The sequence below is a fragment of the Mytilus californianus genome, unplaced genomic scaffold (assembly GCF_021869535.1).
Source record: "Mytilus californianus isolate M0D057914Y unplaced genomic scaffold, xbMytCali1.0.p SCAF_11, whole genome shotgun sequence".
Classification (NCBI taxonomy): Eukaryota; Metazoa; Mollusca; class Bivalvia; order Mytilida; family Mytilidae; genus Mytilus; species Mytilus californianus.
Window position 1 is genome coordinate 51,739,438 of NW_026262593.1, and position 18,703 is coordinate 51,758,140.

The 18,703-nt window shown below is 32.4% G+C and overlaps 1 protein-coding gene across 2 annotated transcripts; it reads left to right on the forward strand.

The window, feature by feature from the left end:
- The first annotated feature begins 578 nt into the window (after positions 1-578).
- Positions 579-18,318, forward strand: LOC127720288 (uncharacterized). 2 transcript variants are annotated; one of them, XR_007990689.1, is made up of 5 exons: positions 579-735; positions 6,207-6,223; positions 13,083-13,166; positions 14,699-14,752; positions 16,727-18,318. XR_007990689.1 is itself a non-coding variant. In XM_052226803.1 (4 exons), the coding sequence occupies exons 1-4, from the start codon at positions 732-734 to the stop codon at positions 17,017-17,019; spliced, it is 435 nt and encodes a 144-aa protein (XP_052082763.1). In that variant the 5' UTR covers positions 579-731; the 3' UTR covers positions 17,020-18,318. The 2 variants fall into 2 exon arrangements, 1 of the variants encoding a protein (XP_052082763.1); XM_052226803.1 differs by lacking the exon at positions 6,207-6,223.
- Positions 18,319-18,703: the final 385 nt, after the last annotated feature.

An 18,703-nucleotide genomic window follows, 5' to 3' on the forward strand; every position in this document is an offset into this window, starting at 1 on the left:
TTTTGAGGACATACACTGTATTAAGTATTTTGGTTAAACATAAGATGTTTTTTTTCATTAATCAATTAACTATCACCATTGGTTTTCAACAATGCATGTCTACGAACTAATCACAAACCAACACGTATCTTATCCAGCGCATTGTTAGCGTACTATTTAGTGATAAGCAAATTTCAGATAGACAAGTTTACTGTTTATAGGCATCATCTCTTTGTGGATTTTTTTTTCACAATTCGTTTTTTCTAGAATTAACTTTGAGGGACTTGAACATCCATTGTTACCAATGGTGCATATACTTGTCAAATGAATCAATTATGGCATTATGTTATTATCATGTCAGATCTCGTCATTCCCAGTAAACTGTAGCCGCAATTTCCCAATTTACTTTTTTTGTTTGTTTTGCTTTGCAACAACTGTTTTCTATGATTAAAATATTGATTCAATACACTTTTATTCAAATGCAATCGATATGTAAACAGAGCCTAAATGATTTCACAGAAATTTCGCATTTCAATTTCTGAAAAATCGATGTCAAATAAGCTACCTTTAAATAGATGCTATAAAGGTAAAAACGACGATCATATCTAAGGAAAATACATTAACATTACCTGCATTATTTCACAATACGACTAGTTGTATAACCGGGGGTTAAATAAGGAAATTCCTATTCATTTTCAACATTGTATGCATATTTCTTCTTGGATTGCCGGAATAGGGATAATAACGTCAAAATGGGTAAGATATTATTATAATTACACTGAAAAAGAAAGGCTGTAATTTATAATAAAGACCTTATTTGCTGTTTTTTTTTTTTTTTTTTTTTTTTTTCATTTAATAATAAAAATTGTTAAGTAAACAAAAACTTTGTTGCTGTTTTCCACACTACATAAATGAATATGCCATTGCCGGTCATTACAGAGTAAGGTTTGAAGCAACGCCTTAAACATTAATGCGCTTGAAAAAACTAATAAAAAAATTGTTAAGAGCACGACTATTTGATATTCTGGTAGGGGGAAGGAGGATTTTCCTTGATTAAACATTTATATTCAATTGTTGCAACGCATGCTTATTTTTTGCCCCAAAAAAGATAGTTTTCATTTGTGTACACATTTGTTTCCTGCATTTTGTGTCGCAGACTATTCATTTTTATCCTGTCTTCTACACGATTTTTATAGTTCTAACCAGTCATTACATATCATTTTATAAGTTCTCCTGCCAGCCTTCCAACAAAAAATCAAATGGTTGTCCCTTAAACAAGTTTGTGTAGTTTATGCACTTTTTCAATTTAACAAATTGGGAATGGAGAACCTGATGTTTCAACTGCATTCATTGAGTTTTCTCTTCGATTTATTGGCATATTAATTATTAACTATTATTTTATAACATCTGAATGTTCCGTTTGCAAATTTTTACCAAAGTCGCTTTCCTTGAATTTCCTTGTATGTTTTTTTTTTTTTCCTATTACAGTGTCATATGATTTCCCTATATTCATTTATATTCAATGCTCAGAATGTCTTTAATAATTCTTCTATATAGATCCTAAAGATACCATTTCTTCTACCTCGTGATATTTCTTTTTATCCGATTGCACATCCTAGCGTATATGCTATGTCATATGTCGCTTTTAACTGAATGCGGATATTCGAATTTTAAAACATGTTAATGAATATTTATTCTTTATTACCTTGAACTTTACAGTTCATCGGTGTCAATACAAATGTTCAAAGTACACAAGTAAACAGACAGAGAATGTTCATGTAATATTGTCTCTGATTTGAAATGCAGTAAAAATGTATTTTCCTAAATTGGTTAACTGTTTGATGTTCTTTAAACTTAAAAGTTCAATAACTTTAAACACACTTGGTCTAGACCAGTAATATTTCTTAATGAATTTTACTCTAAGTTCCTTATATTTCGGACTCACTAAGATGAAATGGAATTCGTCTTCAATACACTGAGGGCAAATTGTACATATACGACGTGACAACTCAATACTTCGGTAGCGTCCAGTTTCAACTGCTAATGAATGCGAAGAAAGTTTTATTTTTAAAAGAGCTCTTCGGTACACAACAGGAATATATTTTGTCAAATAAAATTGTAAATCAAAACTGTTTATAATTTATTTATAGATACGGCACTTGCTACTGCTATCAAGTAACGAATACATCTCCTGTTTTTTAATATCTAAAAGTCATTGTTTAATTAGAGGGAAATCAATCTCAAATACGAGGTCTGATTATTTAATCCACATATCTCCAAGTCCAATGTTGTGTAGTTCATCTCTGATTAACGTTGCCCAATTTACAAATTTTGAACGTTTTCGATCAATATCGATACACATTTTTTTATATACGGAGCTTAAAATACAGTTATTTGTTGACAGAATTTTGAACCAATATTTAAAAATTTGAATTTTCCTTTTAACGATCATTGGCAGTCTTCCTAGTTCCATATACATCATAGCAGAATTTGTAGACTGTTTAACACCAAGTTGTCTTTTGCAAAATGCAAATGGACTTTTTCGATATCGTCACCTTTATAAAATCCCCAGACTTCGCATGCATAAGAAATTACACTACCTACGTACACATCAAATAGAGACAGGAGAGTTTGAGTATTTAAATGGTAATTCCTTGACGTAGATAACATGGCAAACATTGATTTTCGACCTTGTTCTGCCAACTTCTTCTGTGTAAATAGAAATTTTCCATTGCATTTGTAAATTAATTCCTAAAAGTCATTGACCGTCTCTAAACTCTCATTATTGTAGAACCATCTCTCAAAATCTTTAATTACACCTCCGTTTCGAAAAACAACTACCTTCGTTTTGTCAATGTTAACTGTTAAATCGTTTTTCACGGTATATAGTTTTAATGAATTCAGCATTGACTGCAGAACTTGAACGGTTTCCTAAAATAGCACCATTTCATCCGCATACATTAGAAGAAAAAGACTTAAATCCCGCATCTCAAGCGGAATGCATCCATCGATTAAAAAGGACATTTCACAGTCATTCACATATAAGGAGAAGAATATAAGCGATAAAACCTCGCCTTGTGGTAAACCGATTTGACATTCAAAAAATTCAGAGTACGAACCGTTAAAACGAACACAAGACTTTGTTACTTCGAACATAGAGCGCACAACTGTCAATAACTTTCCACGGATTCCTACACGTGAAAGCTTCATCCATAGTTTTGTACGATTTATACTATCAAACGCTCTCTTGTAGTCCACAAAACAGCAGTATAGTCGTTTCTTGTCAGATAAAGTCCTATTTATAAGAGAATTCAATACAAAAATTGCATCTGCCGTGCCATGACTTTGTCTAAATCCAAATTGTGCGTCGCTGATAATGTCGTTTTCACATGCCCACTTTAGCAGTCTTTGGTTTAAAACAGCTGTACACAATTTGGCTAAATTGCTCAAGAGGCTTATTCCTCTGTAATTATAAGTAAAATTTATGTTCTCTTTATTTTTATAAACCGGTATGACTATTGCTTCGCACCAAGACTTTGGAAAGTGTCCATTCTCGAGAACAGCGTTAAATAACTTTACTATAAATGGAAGCAAAAAGTCGCAAAGTTCGATGAAATATTCGTTAAGCAAGAGGTCTAGACCATGACTTTTACTTCGCTTCAATAAATTAATAACCTTCTCAACTTTATTGTGTGTTATTTCAGCATCTAGTTCATCGAAAACACAACAATTACTTTCTTCAGTTGATTCATTGTCCAAATCTAAATTCATTTCCAATCCAAGATTTTTTAAGCGCTCATAGAAATCGTCTAATTTCAGATTACTTTTAAGTGTTTTCTTTTTTGGCTTAAACTTTGCATAAAATAATTTTCGGTTTGTTTTGCGGATTACACTAAGCATGTCACCTTCTTGTTTCATGTATTGGCGTTTCAGATAACGTTCCTTTAATTTGTATGTTTTCTTGCACTCATTTAATGTTTTATGATTATATGTAGAACTGTTGCTGTTAAACACATTTAATGCCCTGATGTAATTTCGACGTAAAGTTTTCAACTCATCTGAAAACCACGGTTTATCAAAATTCAGCTTTGCGTTTTTGTGTTCAGAATATGTTATTGAAGGTTTGTGTTCATTGTATATTTTCTCGATTCTTACTTTGAGAAGAAGACCAATCATTAATGTTAATTTGACAAAATATGCTAGATCTTAAGAAACGGTCACTTACATTTCTTGTCAGAAGCTATTCAAGACCATAACAAATTGACGACACTACCTACACATGTTTTATTTTTCGAAAAAACATGTTTTTTCATCCATGAAATATTTTCTTGTTAAACATTACCAAGAGACAAAAAAAGGCTAATGCAATTATTGCTTTATAAACTTGATGTGTCAAAAGCGCCTTCAAGCTTCCTATTTTACCGTCACATAGAACACTCAAACATCGAAATGTTAAAGCCAATTATGTATCGATGGCTTAATATTCAAGGATCAAAGTCAAATAATTATAGATTATCGTTGGTCATCTCAACGAGATTGATTTTCTCGATTGAGCCGTACGACGAAAGTGAGAAAAACAATCGAGTTGAGATGACCAATGATAATCTGTTTATCGCCATTTTGCCTATGACGACGTTGAAATTTACATTGACAAAGGCACGTGCGCCCTAAGTTTCTAACGATAATTTTTCATATCACTCTACTGTGCTGAGAAAGGACATTATCAGTCAGTAAGATCAAAGGAAAATTTCGTAAAATAGCGATAATGACTATTATACCAAAAACGAAAAGTCAAAACACAAACAACACAGATGACCAATTATCTAAAGACTGAGCTGACGAATCCCAAAAAAATCTATAATAAACGAGAATGCACTAGAACAGCGAGCAGTTGCTGATATACTAGTAGTACCCATCACATTGCTCAACTACTCTGCGAAAGTTCCACCTCTAATCCGTATGCTGATCTTCACTGGATGTCGGGAGGGAAAACTGTCCCAGAATGGAATCATTCAATGTATGGAAATTACATTGCTCAGTAACACGTTAAAATGAAACAAAAGATACCAAAAGGCTACTCTAACTCATAAATCGAAAAGACATTGACGATGCCATCACAAAAAACAAAGACAACTTAAGGTTAACCAAAAGTACATAAAAAACACAATATAGAAAATTTAAGACTCAACAACACGAAAACCGCCAAATACTGGTGTAAAACTTTGCAATTAGCCGCATTCCTTAAAGAAATATAAACAAGAAAATGGAAGGGTTTGGTTTTAAAAAAAATAAAACGTATCCATGGTCATTTATACTAAAATATTCAGTAACGTCAAAAGACTTATTATGACGTCGATAAAGCATGCTTCCTAAATATTTCAACTATCTATTTTTTAACTTTAAAAACATGATTAAAAATGTCTTTGAATACACGTTACCATTATATATTCCCAGTGTGCTTCACCCTCTAAATAATATTTGATTTTTTTGTATCAATTGTGGACACTAATCTCCTGTCTGAGATGATATAAATAGACCATAGCATTTTGTTTTTTGTCTGTAAGCTATGTTTCTCCGGTAACAGTTCTTCTTCCTAATTTTCTGAGTGTGTGGAATATAGATAAATATGGATTCTGCACAACGTCTTATGGTATACTCTATATTATCATTTCATACAGGAACGTTTTCAACAAAAAAATTAAACGAGTCTATAGCATACAATTTGGCAAGGTTTATGGTAGCTAGAAATAATGCATGGATGCCTGTCTTTTGTTTAAACTGTATGTTGACCTCTAAATCAACGCATCATAGATATCATGATTACATATTTGTACGCCAGACGCGCGTTTTGTCTTCAAAATATTCATCAGTGACTCGAATCCAATAAGTTAAAAAGGCAAAAATGAAGTACGAAGTTCAGGAGCACTGAATAGCCAACAATGCGAAAGGTTTTGCTAATACAGCTAAGGTAATCTATTACTGGTGTTGCAAATCCTTATTATTTCGCAAAATTCAAAGTTTTGTAAACAGTTAATTTATAATTATGACAATATAATGATATTTCAGATCAACACAGAAATACTGACTACTAGGCAAAAGATTCCCTCGAAGGGGAAATTTAACTTTGTTATGTGTGTTGTTGGGGTAATTGATAATTTAGTTTTTGTAGATGATGGTTGTGGTTTCATCTACTGTTATAATACTCACAGAATTATTTTGTACTTTAGAATGTGTCAACACTGAGGTTCGATTTGTGTTGTAATCCTTAAACGATTTCTGTTGTTTACTGTCACTATGGTCACTATGGTCACTAATGAATGTATTTCCCCGATTTTATATGAACAGTTCAGCATGTCGTGTCAGTCGTTTTTTTTTTCTCCCTCTCTTTCACACTATATGTGATCAGTGCACACTATACAGAGGTAATAGCCACTGAATCTTTTTTGTGATTGTTTTTGAGTGATTAATTTATATATTTCTCGCTTTACATTTTTCTATTAATTTTTGAAACGGTAGATGCAACCGTAAATCCACGGCTAATTAAGCATCTTTAACATCATCTATATTTATAAACACTGGAAATATTTTTCAATTTTAGTAGATCAAGAACAAAACAGTACTTGAATTAATTACAAATAACTTAAACACTTTACAGAATTCTTCTAGAGATATACATAATTGGTTTGCAAGTTTGCCTTAGGCCGTAAGTTTTCTTAATTGCATTGTTTCATATTTTGTATGTCGGGCCTTTTATAGCCGACTATACAGTATGGGTTTCTCTCAATGTTGAAGGTCGTACGGTTGCATATAATTACTTGCATCCATTTCATTCGAACTGTGGTGCATTGTTGTCTCATTTGCAATCATACTACATTTCATCATTTTCATACAGTCGGACGCATAACATTTCTAAAATTAATTTTTTTTACAGAAGTATTGTCAGTAGTTATTTTGGAGGGCAGAGTGTACGTCTACCGTCTTTTTGACCTGAAAAAATGAAATCTTGTTTATGAAACCTTAAACAAAAATTTAATCGCTACTCTCGCCAGAAATTGTTCCATTTTGTATAATAACACACCTCTCATTTTGGACCCTTGATCCATCCTTGATTGTAAGGCTATTGTATTTTAATATTGATAAAATATATAGTGATATATATTTTTGACCTCATTATGAAGCTCTATTTGTTTGGATTTGTATGTGTTTCCTAACGATACGTAATCTGTTCCACAAAAGTTAAATTGCTTTAGGGAGTGAAAAGTTGATTTTAATGGGGACGAGAAGGGGATATGTCAATGTGAGGCTGAGCAGAAAAAAAAATATTCTGGCCCTGGTCTGAAAGAAAATAAATAATCTGACCGCCTTTATGTTGGAAATAAATATTCTGACATCATCAAATTTGCCACTGCCCCTCCCCCCCCCCCCCCCTCCCTCAGAATCAAATGGTCATCCCCTAATATCACGCATACAATTTTTTTTTTTGTTCAATACTACAATGCATGATATTCTCCGCAATAATTGCATAAAGAGATGTCTGCGACCCTCTATGTCAAGCCTGTAACATAGCATTCCTAGATACCGACGGGTAAAAAGTGTTTTAACATCAATGCATTTTTTATTTGTCGAAACCTTCATGGAATTTATGAAATTTGGACAAAAGCTTTTTTATGTCCAAAAGACAGTATCCAGAGCAAAAAATTGTTATTTACATTTCTCCGTATCTAACTAAATAAACACAACAGTAGTATGCCGGTGTTCAAAAGTCATAAATCGATTGAGAGAAAACAAATTCGGGTTACAAACTAAAACCGAGGGAAACACATCAACTATAAAAGGAAAACAAAGGAACAACAGGAACAATGAAGTGCAACAAAAACAAACGCCAACATACATAGAAACGAACTATTTGATAACAACTGCCATATTCCTGACTTGGTACAGGACATTTTAAGAAAAAATGGTGCGTTGAACTTGTTTTAATGGCATGCCAAATCTCCCGCTTTATGACAATGTTAACAAAATATATATATATCACTAAAATGACAACACTACGTGAAAGAAATACAGCACAAACACACGCAAGAACATTCATCACAGAGAAACGCACAAACAAATAATATAATAGTCGATACAACATGCAAACCGCAGAACAACAACGAACATATTCCATCAACGACAAACACCACAGGATATCAAAAACAGTGACGCGCTTACGTAACTAACATGAAATCTCGAACTTTATACAATTATTTCACAATACTCATCCAAACAATTTTTATGACAATGATGTTATGGAAAGGCAATTTTATGATTATTTGGACTATAAACGATAAGACATAACAGATAATCCAACCGAAACCATAACAGAAACATCAAACATAAATACATGAATGTTGGATGTACAAAATACCGAGGCACGTCGTATAGCAATGCAACTTCACACTCGGTATAACAGTCATATTCGGGAATATGACAATGATGGTATTGAGGGCAATTTTATAATTATTTTGACAACAAACGATCAGACATAACACATTATTCAACCGAAACCATAACACGTTGTATAACAATGCAAATTTACACTAGGTATAACAGTCATATTCGGGAATATGTCACATTCGGTACTTAACAGACAGACGACATAGATGTTAAACCACAATCTAAGACGTGGTAAAAATGTCATTAGTTAGTTTAGACACAGACACATCGTATAGATCAACCAATTCGTGGTGGTGTCCATAAAAGTTACGGAGCGTCATTTTTAATCCTTCCTCTTCATAACTCTGTTCGAGCAATTTCTGCGTCAGTATATGAAGTCAGTATAGTGTGAACATGCACGAGCAGACTTAGGTTGATTTTTTATGTCGCAAATAACTTTGTCTCACGTGTATACTTATCTCAATCAATACGGACATCATTAATAGGAATGTGACTCTTACATAAAACTAATCCTACAGAGTTATAAGCAAAAACGACTTGAAGCAACACTACAAGTTTAAAGGTCACCTTCACGAATTGTTTGACCGATACGACATATGGCAAAATCCTAGGTACTTTATTCATATGATTTGCACCACGTGACTTTGACCCTTTTGATTAAATTACTTTCCTTAGTTGTAGAGTAAAAATATAAATTTTATCCCATTTACAGATAATCCAGTATTTTCCGTCTTGGATTTACAACTAACGTGTCTTAAAAAAATCTTTTGGGAGATATTTACAAATATGTTGTGTAATTCTAAGAAAAAATGCTTAAAATTTGACTTCTTCGGTATTTTTCATAGCAATTATATTTCGGTTATGATTTCGATTTTTTAACTGAAAAGGGCGAACGTTTGACAATATTAATGTAAGTAGACAATTTGTACACGAATAGAAGGCAAATAACATGTACAGTTTACTTAAGGGTACAAATTGTTGATGCAACGTGGGAATTAGCATATTTGCATTTATATGGCATGTATAATCCTATTGTAATGACTGTCTTCGTGATGAGACAAAATGACCGCTATGCAAATTAGCAAAGCACTTCAAAGTTTGACATATGATGTGCATGTGTTTCAACACACTATCGAAATGTCTGTAGTTCTATTTCTTGTTTCTTTGTCCTGATAGTGACATGATGACTGAGTGTGGATCGGTATTGTTGATAATTCATGCATAGCAATATGCGATTACCCTGACGACACATCCGGAAATTTTGGATTGCATACGATCATGTTATCTTGATTTGTCTACTTAATTTTAACACATTGGTAAACTACTTGTGCATTATTTGTATCACTTTATATTTCTTTCTTGATAACAAATGAGTTGAGGGTATGTAATGTTGAAAAGACTTATACCTTAACAATTATTTTACATCAATGTATATTTTGAACTTGTATACATTCCAAACCGTGCATTGAGTTATAATAAAGTTATGTTTAAAACACTGAACTGTTATCAGTATTGTACATCATTGTATGTTTTGATTTGAATGTTATTCAACGTATTTAACTGTTCAGGTCAATAGTTCTTCCCTTTAATTTTTTGTCTTCGATTTATCTTTCCTTTTGTCAAAAAGTTTAAAACGTTAGATATTTTGCTTTATGATTATACTACATCATTCGTGTTGTTAATTTTTGATAATTAATATGTTCTGCCAACGAAATGGTGTACGTTATATTCATAGGGTTTGCTATTATACCCTCAGTGATACAACTATTACAGAAACCTCCCGCAAGAGGACATCAATTGAACGGGATAAAACACGTATAATATAACTTCGGTTTGGGGTACTGACACGATTTATCGATAAAAGGATTTAGGAAAACAAGTGTTCGAATCTTAAACGATAGCACTCGTAGTCAAATGGAAATAAACTCATTATGAATACCAGGGAAAAAATTGTACGTCAGACACGCGTTTCGTTTACAGAAGACTCATTAATGACGCTCAGATTAAAAAAATGTTTGAAAGGCCATATAACGTGCGAAGAAGAATATCGTTGACGACCCGATATTCCGACAGGTTTTGCCAAATACGGCTAAGATAATATATTCCTGGGGTAGAACATTATTAGAAATTTGCTCTGACTATAGATGCACCGATGTCTGAAATGGATTGTATAAATTGTGTTGGAAACATGAAAAGAATTCGATCCCTTGAAGTGCTTTTCTATTTATGCGGGATAAGTAGCTACCAAGTTAAATAAGAATTTATAAACTTCAGTCGACAGTAGATCCTTAGAATTGTTTTTTTTAAAGCAGGTCATTGGAAGATACTAAGATCTTGTTCGTAAATATTCCGTATCAACTTCACAAATAATACATGATGGTTTTGAAATATGGATTCTATGTACTGATTTTGTTTATCACCTTAATTACGTGTTATAGTGTTCTTTTTGTTTGAATTTGTATATTTCTAACCTTTACTGTTAAGTCCATTTTTAATAATATCCTTTTGGCGTGGTTCATTATTTGTACATACCGCCCGCCATTATGGTTTTGTGCTACCGTCATTTTTTGTACTTCTGTCTTTCATCTTGATTTTGCGCTTTGTCTACATGCCATTTTGTTTTTCTTTGTTGACATAGAATGTAGTTATTTGTTTTATAGTGACTAAGATTATAACACAATGTTGACTGCTGTTCCCCAACTTTGACAGTTTTTACCTTTTATGTCTGTTTGTTTTGCTCACACTTTGTTGTCCATAAAATGGAGTTCTATGCAATTGCCATACAACTGAGAGGTTTAGCTAACTATAAAACCAGCTTTAATCCACAATTTTCTACATAAACAAATGCCTGTACCAAGTCAGAAAAATGACAGTTGTTTTTTTTTTATTATTCGTTTGATATGTTTGAGCTTTAGATTAAGGAGTTTCCGTTTCTAATTTTTCTTTAAGTTTGTTATTTTTATTATTTTACTTTTTATAGTTCTTTGGATGTCGGTTTTTTTGTTATTTTACTTTTTACAGTTAGAACATTCGACTGATGTAAAAAAAAAAAGAGTTGATTTTTTAGTAAAAACCTCATTAAGGAGTTTTATGTATTTGTGTTGGCTCACTTATAACAGGGTGTACATAAGAACAAAAACATAACAGGACCTTAAGGATTCAAAGAAGTATCGTATTACATCTATTTTTCCGAAAATCGTTGTTCGGTTTACATACCTTAAAATAGACGTTCTTAATTCATTGCTGTTATAGAACTCACTTAAAAATGGGTAAGATATTGTAGACATGAAACTGAATTGATTAATATATGCACTTATACTGATTTGCCTATTAGACAACTACCACTATTAACGAGCGTTTACTCTACAGACTGTATCCAATAAACAGATTGCTACTTTTTTTAATGTATAAACGACCAAGAACCATTTGAGACTCCTTTTTTAGGTGACTTGTAAGTCCTGGTATCTATGATGAATTTATTTTTGTCAAAATATTTCCACAGGGAATATGGAGAAAAGGAGAAATATTGAGATATTTGAAAATCTGTTTGTTTAGACAGGAAACAATAATAAATATTTGAAACTTAAACTAGCCACCTCTCACTCTGCAAAATCAATAAAGACAGTTTCGATTCCTTATGACTAGTTGGTGTTCTTATTATTGTTAGATATTATCTATCAGTGGCATAAGCTTCGATTTCAACAGTATGATTTTTTTTTTAAATGAAGTATGTCACTTTGTAAGCTTAAAAAACGGACTATTGAATAGTTATTTGTTATAAACAATCATTTTGGTTTGTATTGGCAAAATAACTTAACAACTTAGCTGATACATCTTTGTCATGAAAATCCCCATATTGATCCAGGTGTATGCAACCTATAATGTGACCTCATATAGAATGATAGCACATGTGCTAATCATGTTCAGATATTTGGAAAAGAATATCTGCTGAAAAGGATAAATAGAGAATATCATATGGCATCAATATCACACCTGTATCAACCCGAGACTCCAATATAACACCAGGGAGTATATTGATTGAGAGTTGATACGGTGTGTGATATTGAAAAAGCCATATCATATAAACTTTATTATTTACATGTACTTCAAGTACAACTAATCTCTCTTATTTATTTTTCACGAGAGATAGCGTAATACATTAAAGGGGTTTGATACAGCTTTTGTAACCGTGACTGATATCGATTACGTGACGTAATACATATAGGGGTTTGATAAAGCCTTTGCAACCGTTACTGATATTGATATCATCACAGATGGCTGATATAGCACGATTGTCATCAATTGTATTACACATACAATTAACCTGTATTTACTACTAAGTATAACATAATTAAGGAATCAAACAGAAACCGAATTCGCTGACTGATTCAGTCCCTTTATACAGCATTTTAATATACAGACATTTCACTATTCCACATAGTATCTGTATATATATAATTATTATATGCATTGTTAATGCTTCAAATAAAAACATGACATTCTGATATACATTTTAGTATGTTTCAAATCGAACTAGAGAGTTTTGACAATTGCGGTAGATATGATACTGGCGAATATGAATACATTATTTCACATATTTTGTATAATGCATACTAAAAACAATTACTGCAGTTTCAAAGTGTTACTCTTGTTCATTTTCTCAGGTACAGGTAGTTCTAAGACAAAACTGAAGGAGGAACTGTTTGAGTCAGAAAGAAGAAATCCTACACCTATTAATAAGACGCAAGGTAACCTTTTTAACAATGGGTCGGTTAGCATCTGCCTTCTGTGATTTAATCAGATGCACAAGAATATCAAAACGTTTTCATTTTAGTTCACTCGAAGGTCGAATATATGTGATTTTTCACAATTTTGTGTCAGTTTGTCGTTAGTCGTTGTTTACTTTTCTCTGTTTCGAACTTTTATTCTGTAATCACATGGCCAATGGAATTTAGTAACACATATCCTGTTGTAAATATATTTTATTATAGTCTGTGTCCTTTTTGGAATCTGAAAAAAATATAGTATTTACAGGAGACATTTCTTACTTCAGTTACAAAAACGGTTTGATATATACAATTGAGCGTGATAAACTCATTAGATTCTTAAATTAAGTTGCAAAGTTTTTGAAATCAGCACCTGACCAGTTGTTTTCGATGCAGGTCATATACTCAAGTTACGTTTTGTCCTCGACTGAAGACTGCAGCCTAGTATGCAGCACTTTGTGTTGATTTGAATAATCAATCCTTTTCTGTGAATATTCTGAAAAGGCCAAACGTTTCAAAATAGACAAAGCTCATTTGTACTTGAACAGAAGGCAAAAAACATGTACAGTTCACCTATATGCATACAAATTGTTGATGCGACTTATGAATAGATATATTTGCATTTTAATTGGCATGTATAACAATGTTTAATCCTATTGTATTGCCTGTTTTCATGATAAGGCAAAATGTTCTGCCTTTTGTGAATTAATCAGATGCACGAGAATATCAAAAAGTTTTAAATTTAGTTTACTCGAAGGTCGAATATATGAGGTTTTCTCACAATTTTGCGTCAGTTCGTCGTAAGTCGTTGATTTCGTTTTCTTTTTTTTTTTTAACTTTTATCCTGTAATCCCATGGCCAATGGAAATTTAGTATGTCCTATTGTATACATTTTATAATAGTCGGTGTCCTTTTTTGAGTCTAAAACAAAATACGATTCGAAGGGCGACATTTCGTAGTTCAGTTACAAACACAGTTTGACATACAATTGACCGTGATGAACTCATTTGCAAAGTTTTTGAAATTAGCACCTAATCATTGTTTTCTAGGCAGTTCATATACTCCATTACGTTTCGTCCCCGAGGGTATCACCAGCCTAGTATGCAGCACTTTTTGCTTATATGAATTATCAATCATTTTCTGTGAATATTCTGTGTATAAAGTTTTGAAATATTCGAAACACTAAACTTACCCTAGTCCAGACAAAGATGGCCATAGCCGTGGTTGGAACAATGTTTTCGAAAGTTTTGTTTTCAATGCTTTAAACATAGTATCAGATTGGGCTTCAAACTATATTGACTCGAGCACTGCTGCCCAATCTTATGTAGAAATAGACAATGTGTTTACGAAAAATAAAAACGACGACATGACAAAGAGCAGTCGACAAAATACTACATAGAAGGCCTATAACTAGGAATCAAGCATGTTGGTTTAAACGTTTGTGCAATGTCATACGAAGCCAAGTCAAAAGGTACTACTGTACTATAAAAAAAAAATGATTTCTATATTTTCAGAAATAAGCACAATAAACAAAACAGTTATTCCACCCAGTGGTCTTCTACATCTACGTACGTATAAGCTATGGCATTTTTAATAGACAATTATACATAAACAACAGTTTTACTGTAATAGATAAGCATACAATTCTAAGAAACTGTATACAACAGCTCATATATAGTACAAATAGAAAAAATACCATTGACTAAGAAAAAATGTATGTTTATGATAACATCCTTACATTATAAGATAGTACGAAAATGTATCTTTCTTCATTTTAAAAAGATAAGCTTGGCAATTTGTTTTCACAGATTTAGTTTCTGTCAAAGGTAGAGACAGGGAGATCCACACCTAGGTTCTATTATACATAAAGTTTCTTTTGTCAATATAAGCTTTATATTGTCTAACAAATATATCATTATTGTAATGCATAGTTATCAACAAATGAATAAAAGGAAAACAATTTAGATGTATATACAGTTGCTAGATTGGTCATACACTTAAATAGCCATAAGATATTTAATGTTATATTTTTTTAATAATTTTATACATTGAGTGAGCACAAAAAGCACACTTCTATTAATTGTTCATTAAACAAGGGTTGAGATTAACACCTAACAGCAATTAGTCCGCCATTACATCTTACAAGTTCTCGTAAAATTTTGACGTCACAAATCAAATTGTCTGGCTCCATAAATCAACGATTATTGTTGTATGACTTCAATATTTCAAGTGTCGCAAAATCTCTGGTCAAGTGTCGCAGGTTCAAAAATAGCAATAAAGTCTATTGATTTTTATCGTACATGTTTATGTTCACCACAGAAATTAAAATCTAAAAGAATGATCACGAATGTAATGATATATTTTAATTCGGTTGTCTTTTATCCCCACCACTTAAAATGGTTTTAGTATTTTACAGTTTAAAACTAATAGAAATTTTTATTTTATTTCAACCATGTTAACGTAACTTATACTGCATTTAATTTTGTGGTATTATTTTCACTCATATTGCACGATGTAAATCTCATGAAAAACTTCTAGTTGTGCTCAACACATTCGTGCTTCATAAATTTTAGTAATAGAGTTTAGTCGGTAATTACTTCCGGAAACACTATGAGAGTAATTGTCATCCCGCGTCACACCAGGATAAATGTTGATAATTAACCATGTTTCCAGATTTATAGCACTGAAACAGAATTATACTTTGAATATTCAAATTGTTTCATAGACATGTACTATAAAGCATGGTATTTTGGCGTTGATATTGATTCACTTATAAGGTCTTTGCATCTGCACTAAACACATTTATTTAAAAACCAGTTGTTGGCATGACACGGGTTATGTTCTTCTCATATATGTTATGATGGTATGATACTAAACCCCTAACGGGAAGGATTGTGCCTGATATTCATATGATGAAGACATAATCTTTCAATCAGTTTAATTGAAGTCTGGAGCTGGCATGTCAGTTAACTGCTAGTAGTCTGTTGTTATTTATGTATTATTGTCATTTTGTTTATTTTCTTTGGTTACATCTTCTGACATCAGACTCGGACTTCTCTTGAACTGAATTTTAATGTGCGTATTGTTATGCGTTTACTTTTCTACATTGGCTAGAGGTATAGGGGGAGGGTTGAGATCTCATAAACATGTTTAACCCCGCCGCATTTTTGCGCCTGTCCCAAGTCAGGAGCCTCTAGCCTTTGTTAGTCTTGTATTATTTTTAATTTTAGTTTCTTGTGTACAATTTGGAGTTTAGTATGACGTTCATTATCACTGAACTAGTATATATATTTGTTTAGGGGCCAGCTGAAGGACGCCTCCGGGTGCGGGAATTTCTCGCTGCATTGAAGACCTGTTGGTGGCCTTCTGCTGTTGTCTGTTCTGTGGTCGGGTTGTTGTCTCTTTGACACATTCCCCATTTCCATTCTCAATTTTAATTGTTTTAATATATTGCATGCATTATTATTTTCATCTCTATTGTAATGTGCTATTGTCTCATTATTTGAAAATGTAATCAAATCATTTTTGCTATTTATTTGCAGAAACTCAAACTTTAGATGACGAAAAAGAATGCAAACAACAAAAGCAACGCAGAAAAAAGAGTAGAAATTATTTGAACGCCATAGCAAACAAAACAGGTGGAACGGATACCTACAACATCGAAGGTGTTAGTGCAGACGAGATTTTGGAATTTGTTATCACAATATTTGAAAGTGGCTGCACATTTGAAGATTTTTTATTACAATGTAACCTTTTCCCCTCTTCTGCTGATATTCCAAGGTGGTTTGAAACGCATATGATGCAGTTTCATCTTTTCAAAAAAATGAAAAGATAGAATACATACTAGTATTACCATTTGTAAAAACCGCTGGCGTTTGTTCTCTTTATAATAATCGTCAATATCCTGGTAAATGTGATTATGCCAACTGTCACTTCTTCCATGTTTGTCACCGGTTTGTCAGAAACATATATTGCAATTTCAAAGGTTGCAGGCTAGCTCATGATTTTACAAATCAGCACAATAGTCGACTCAAAGTACGATTTGGATTAGAGAATTTTAGCGAAAACCAAATTAAAAGGGTCCTTAATAATCATTTCCCATCCATCTGTAGGGACTATAATTTTCTTTAAAAATGCAAGGTTGGTAAGAAAAAATGTGTCAAATTACATTTATGTGGTGCATATAAATTCGGAAAATGTGAAGAACCATGCAAATACAAACGAACTCATAAACTCAATAACGATCATAATAAATGGGTTCTCAGAGCATTTGAGATGAGGAGCTGGCCAGAAGAAAAAATCTTGAAAAACATCTACGTTCCACCTAAAAGAGTTCCCAGTTATCCGAATAATGATAAACGTGACTTGGACCAATACAAATACATTGACGACGATGATGACGATTTATACAAAGGTAGCGATTTTATTGACATGGATGAGAATTTGATTCAACAGAAGGCTGATAGTAGTGATGGAAACTCGGATGAAGACGAATCGGATAAACTTCCTATTTGTTGATCGATGATATTGTGAAATGTTCTGTGTATTTTTTGCTGTTATTGAACAAATGTTCTGTTATTCATTTCAGCTCATTATTTTTTGTTCTCTCGGATAATTATTTTGTTTCTGTTTTGCTCATGTAGCTCGTTTACTATTGCAGTGCTTATGTATCATTGGCTTTCAAATATTCGGCTTTGAGCGTTCTTGATGAAGTTAAATCCAGAAAGTGCTTCGTACTCCTGAAATTGATAAAGTGTGTTTTTATTTTATTTTTCTTCCTATGTGTTGTTTTATCGTTTATCGTTTATCACAAATGTAATTTCTTGAATCCCTATTTGTTGATCTCGTTGTATCTTGGGCATCTTTTTATTTTTTTTTCTTTCTTTAGTCTCTGCATGTTATGCTTTTTTCAAATTATGTTTATTTTCAACTTATAAAGTGGTCAAACCATACTTGTTTGCAATAGGTGTGTCATGTTAGGTAAATATAGACAGTTTAATAACAACACGAGTGAAGTGTGGTGGAATTTTTCAGTTGTCTTATTAGGTAATGGTGTTATGTGAATATTATATAAAACATGTTGATATTTCACTTTATAATATGTTTCACAATAAACAGGTTGTACATACAAATACATCGTAGTCGTTCAGTAGGATACAAGTTCTCATAAAAATGAAATAACGATTAAATTCCCTGCGGATCAATTTGCCTTTGATGTATAAAATGTTTTATTTTTTTAGATATTTTTTTTACTGCTGTTCCCATTGTTTTGACAAGACATTGATAAATCTTTGTACTGTTTTCGATGTTTTTGTTTCTCTTTTCCTCCATTTTCTATTGGTCTTCAAATATAAACAAGCTTAAGAGACAAATAGAGAACAACTTACAGTCTTCACAATTTCATCTGTGCAACCAGTAGCAATATTATGATTTGTGCAGGTGATAATGCGCATGTTCTTGTGAATCAGTTAAGTTATTTGGATTTATAATTCTTTTTATTTTCGAGCTTCACTGATGAG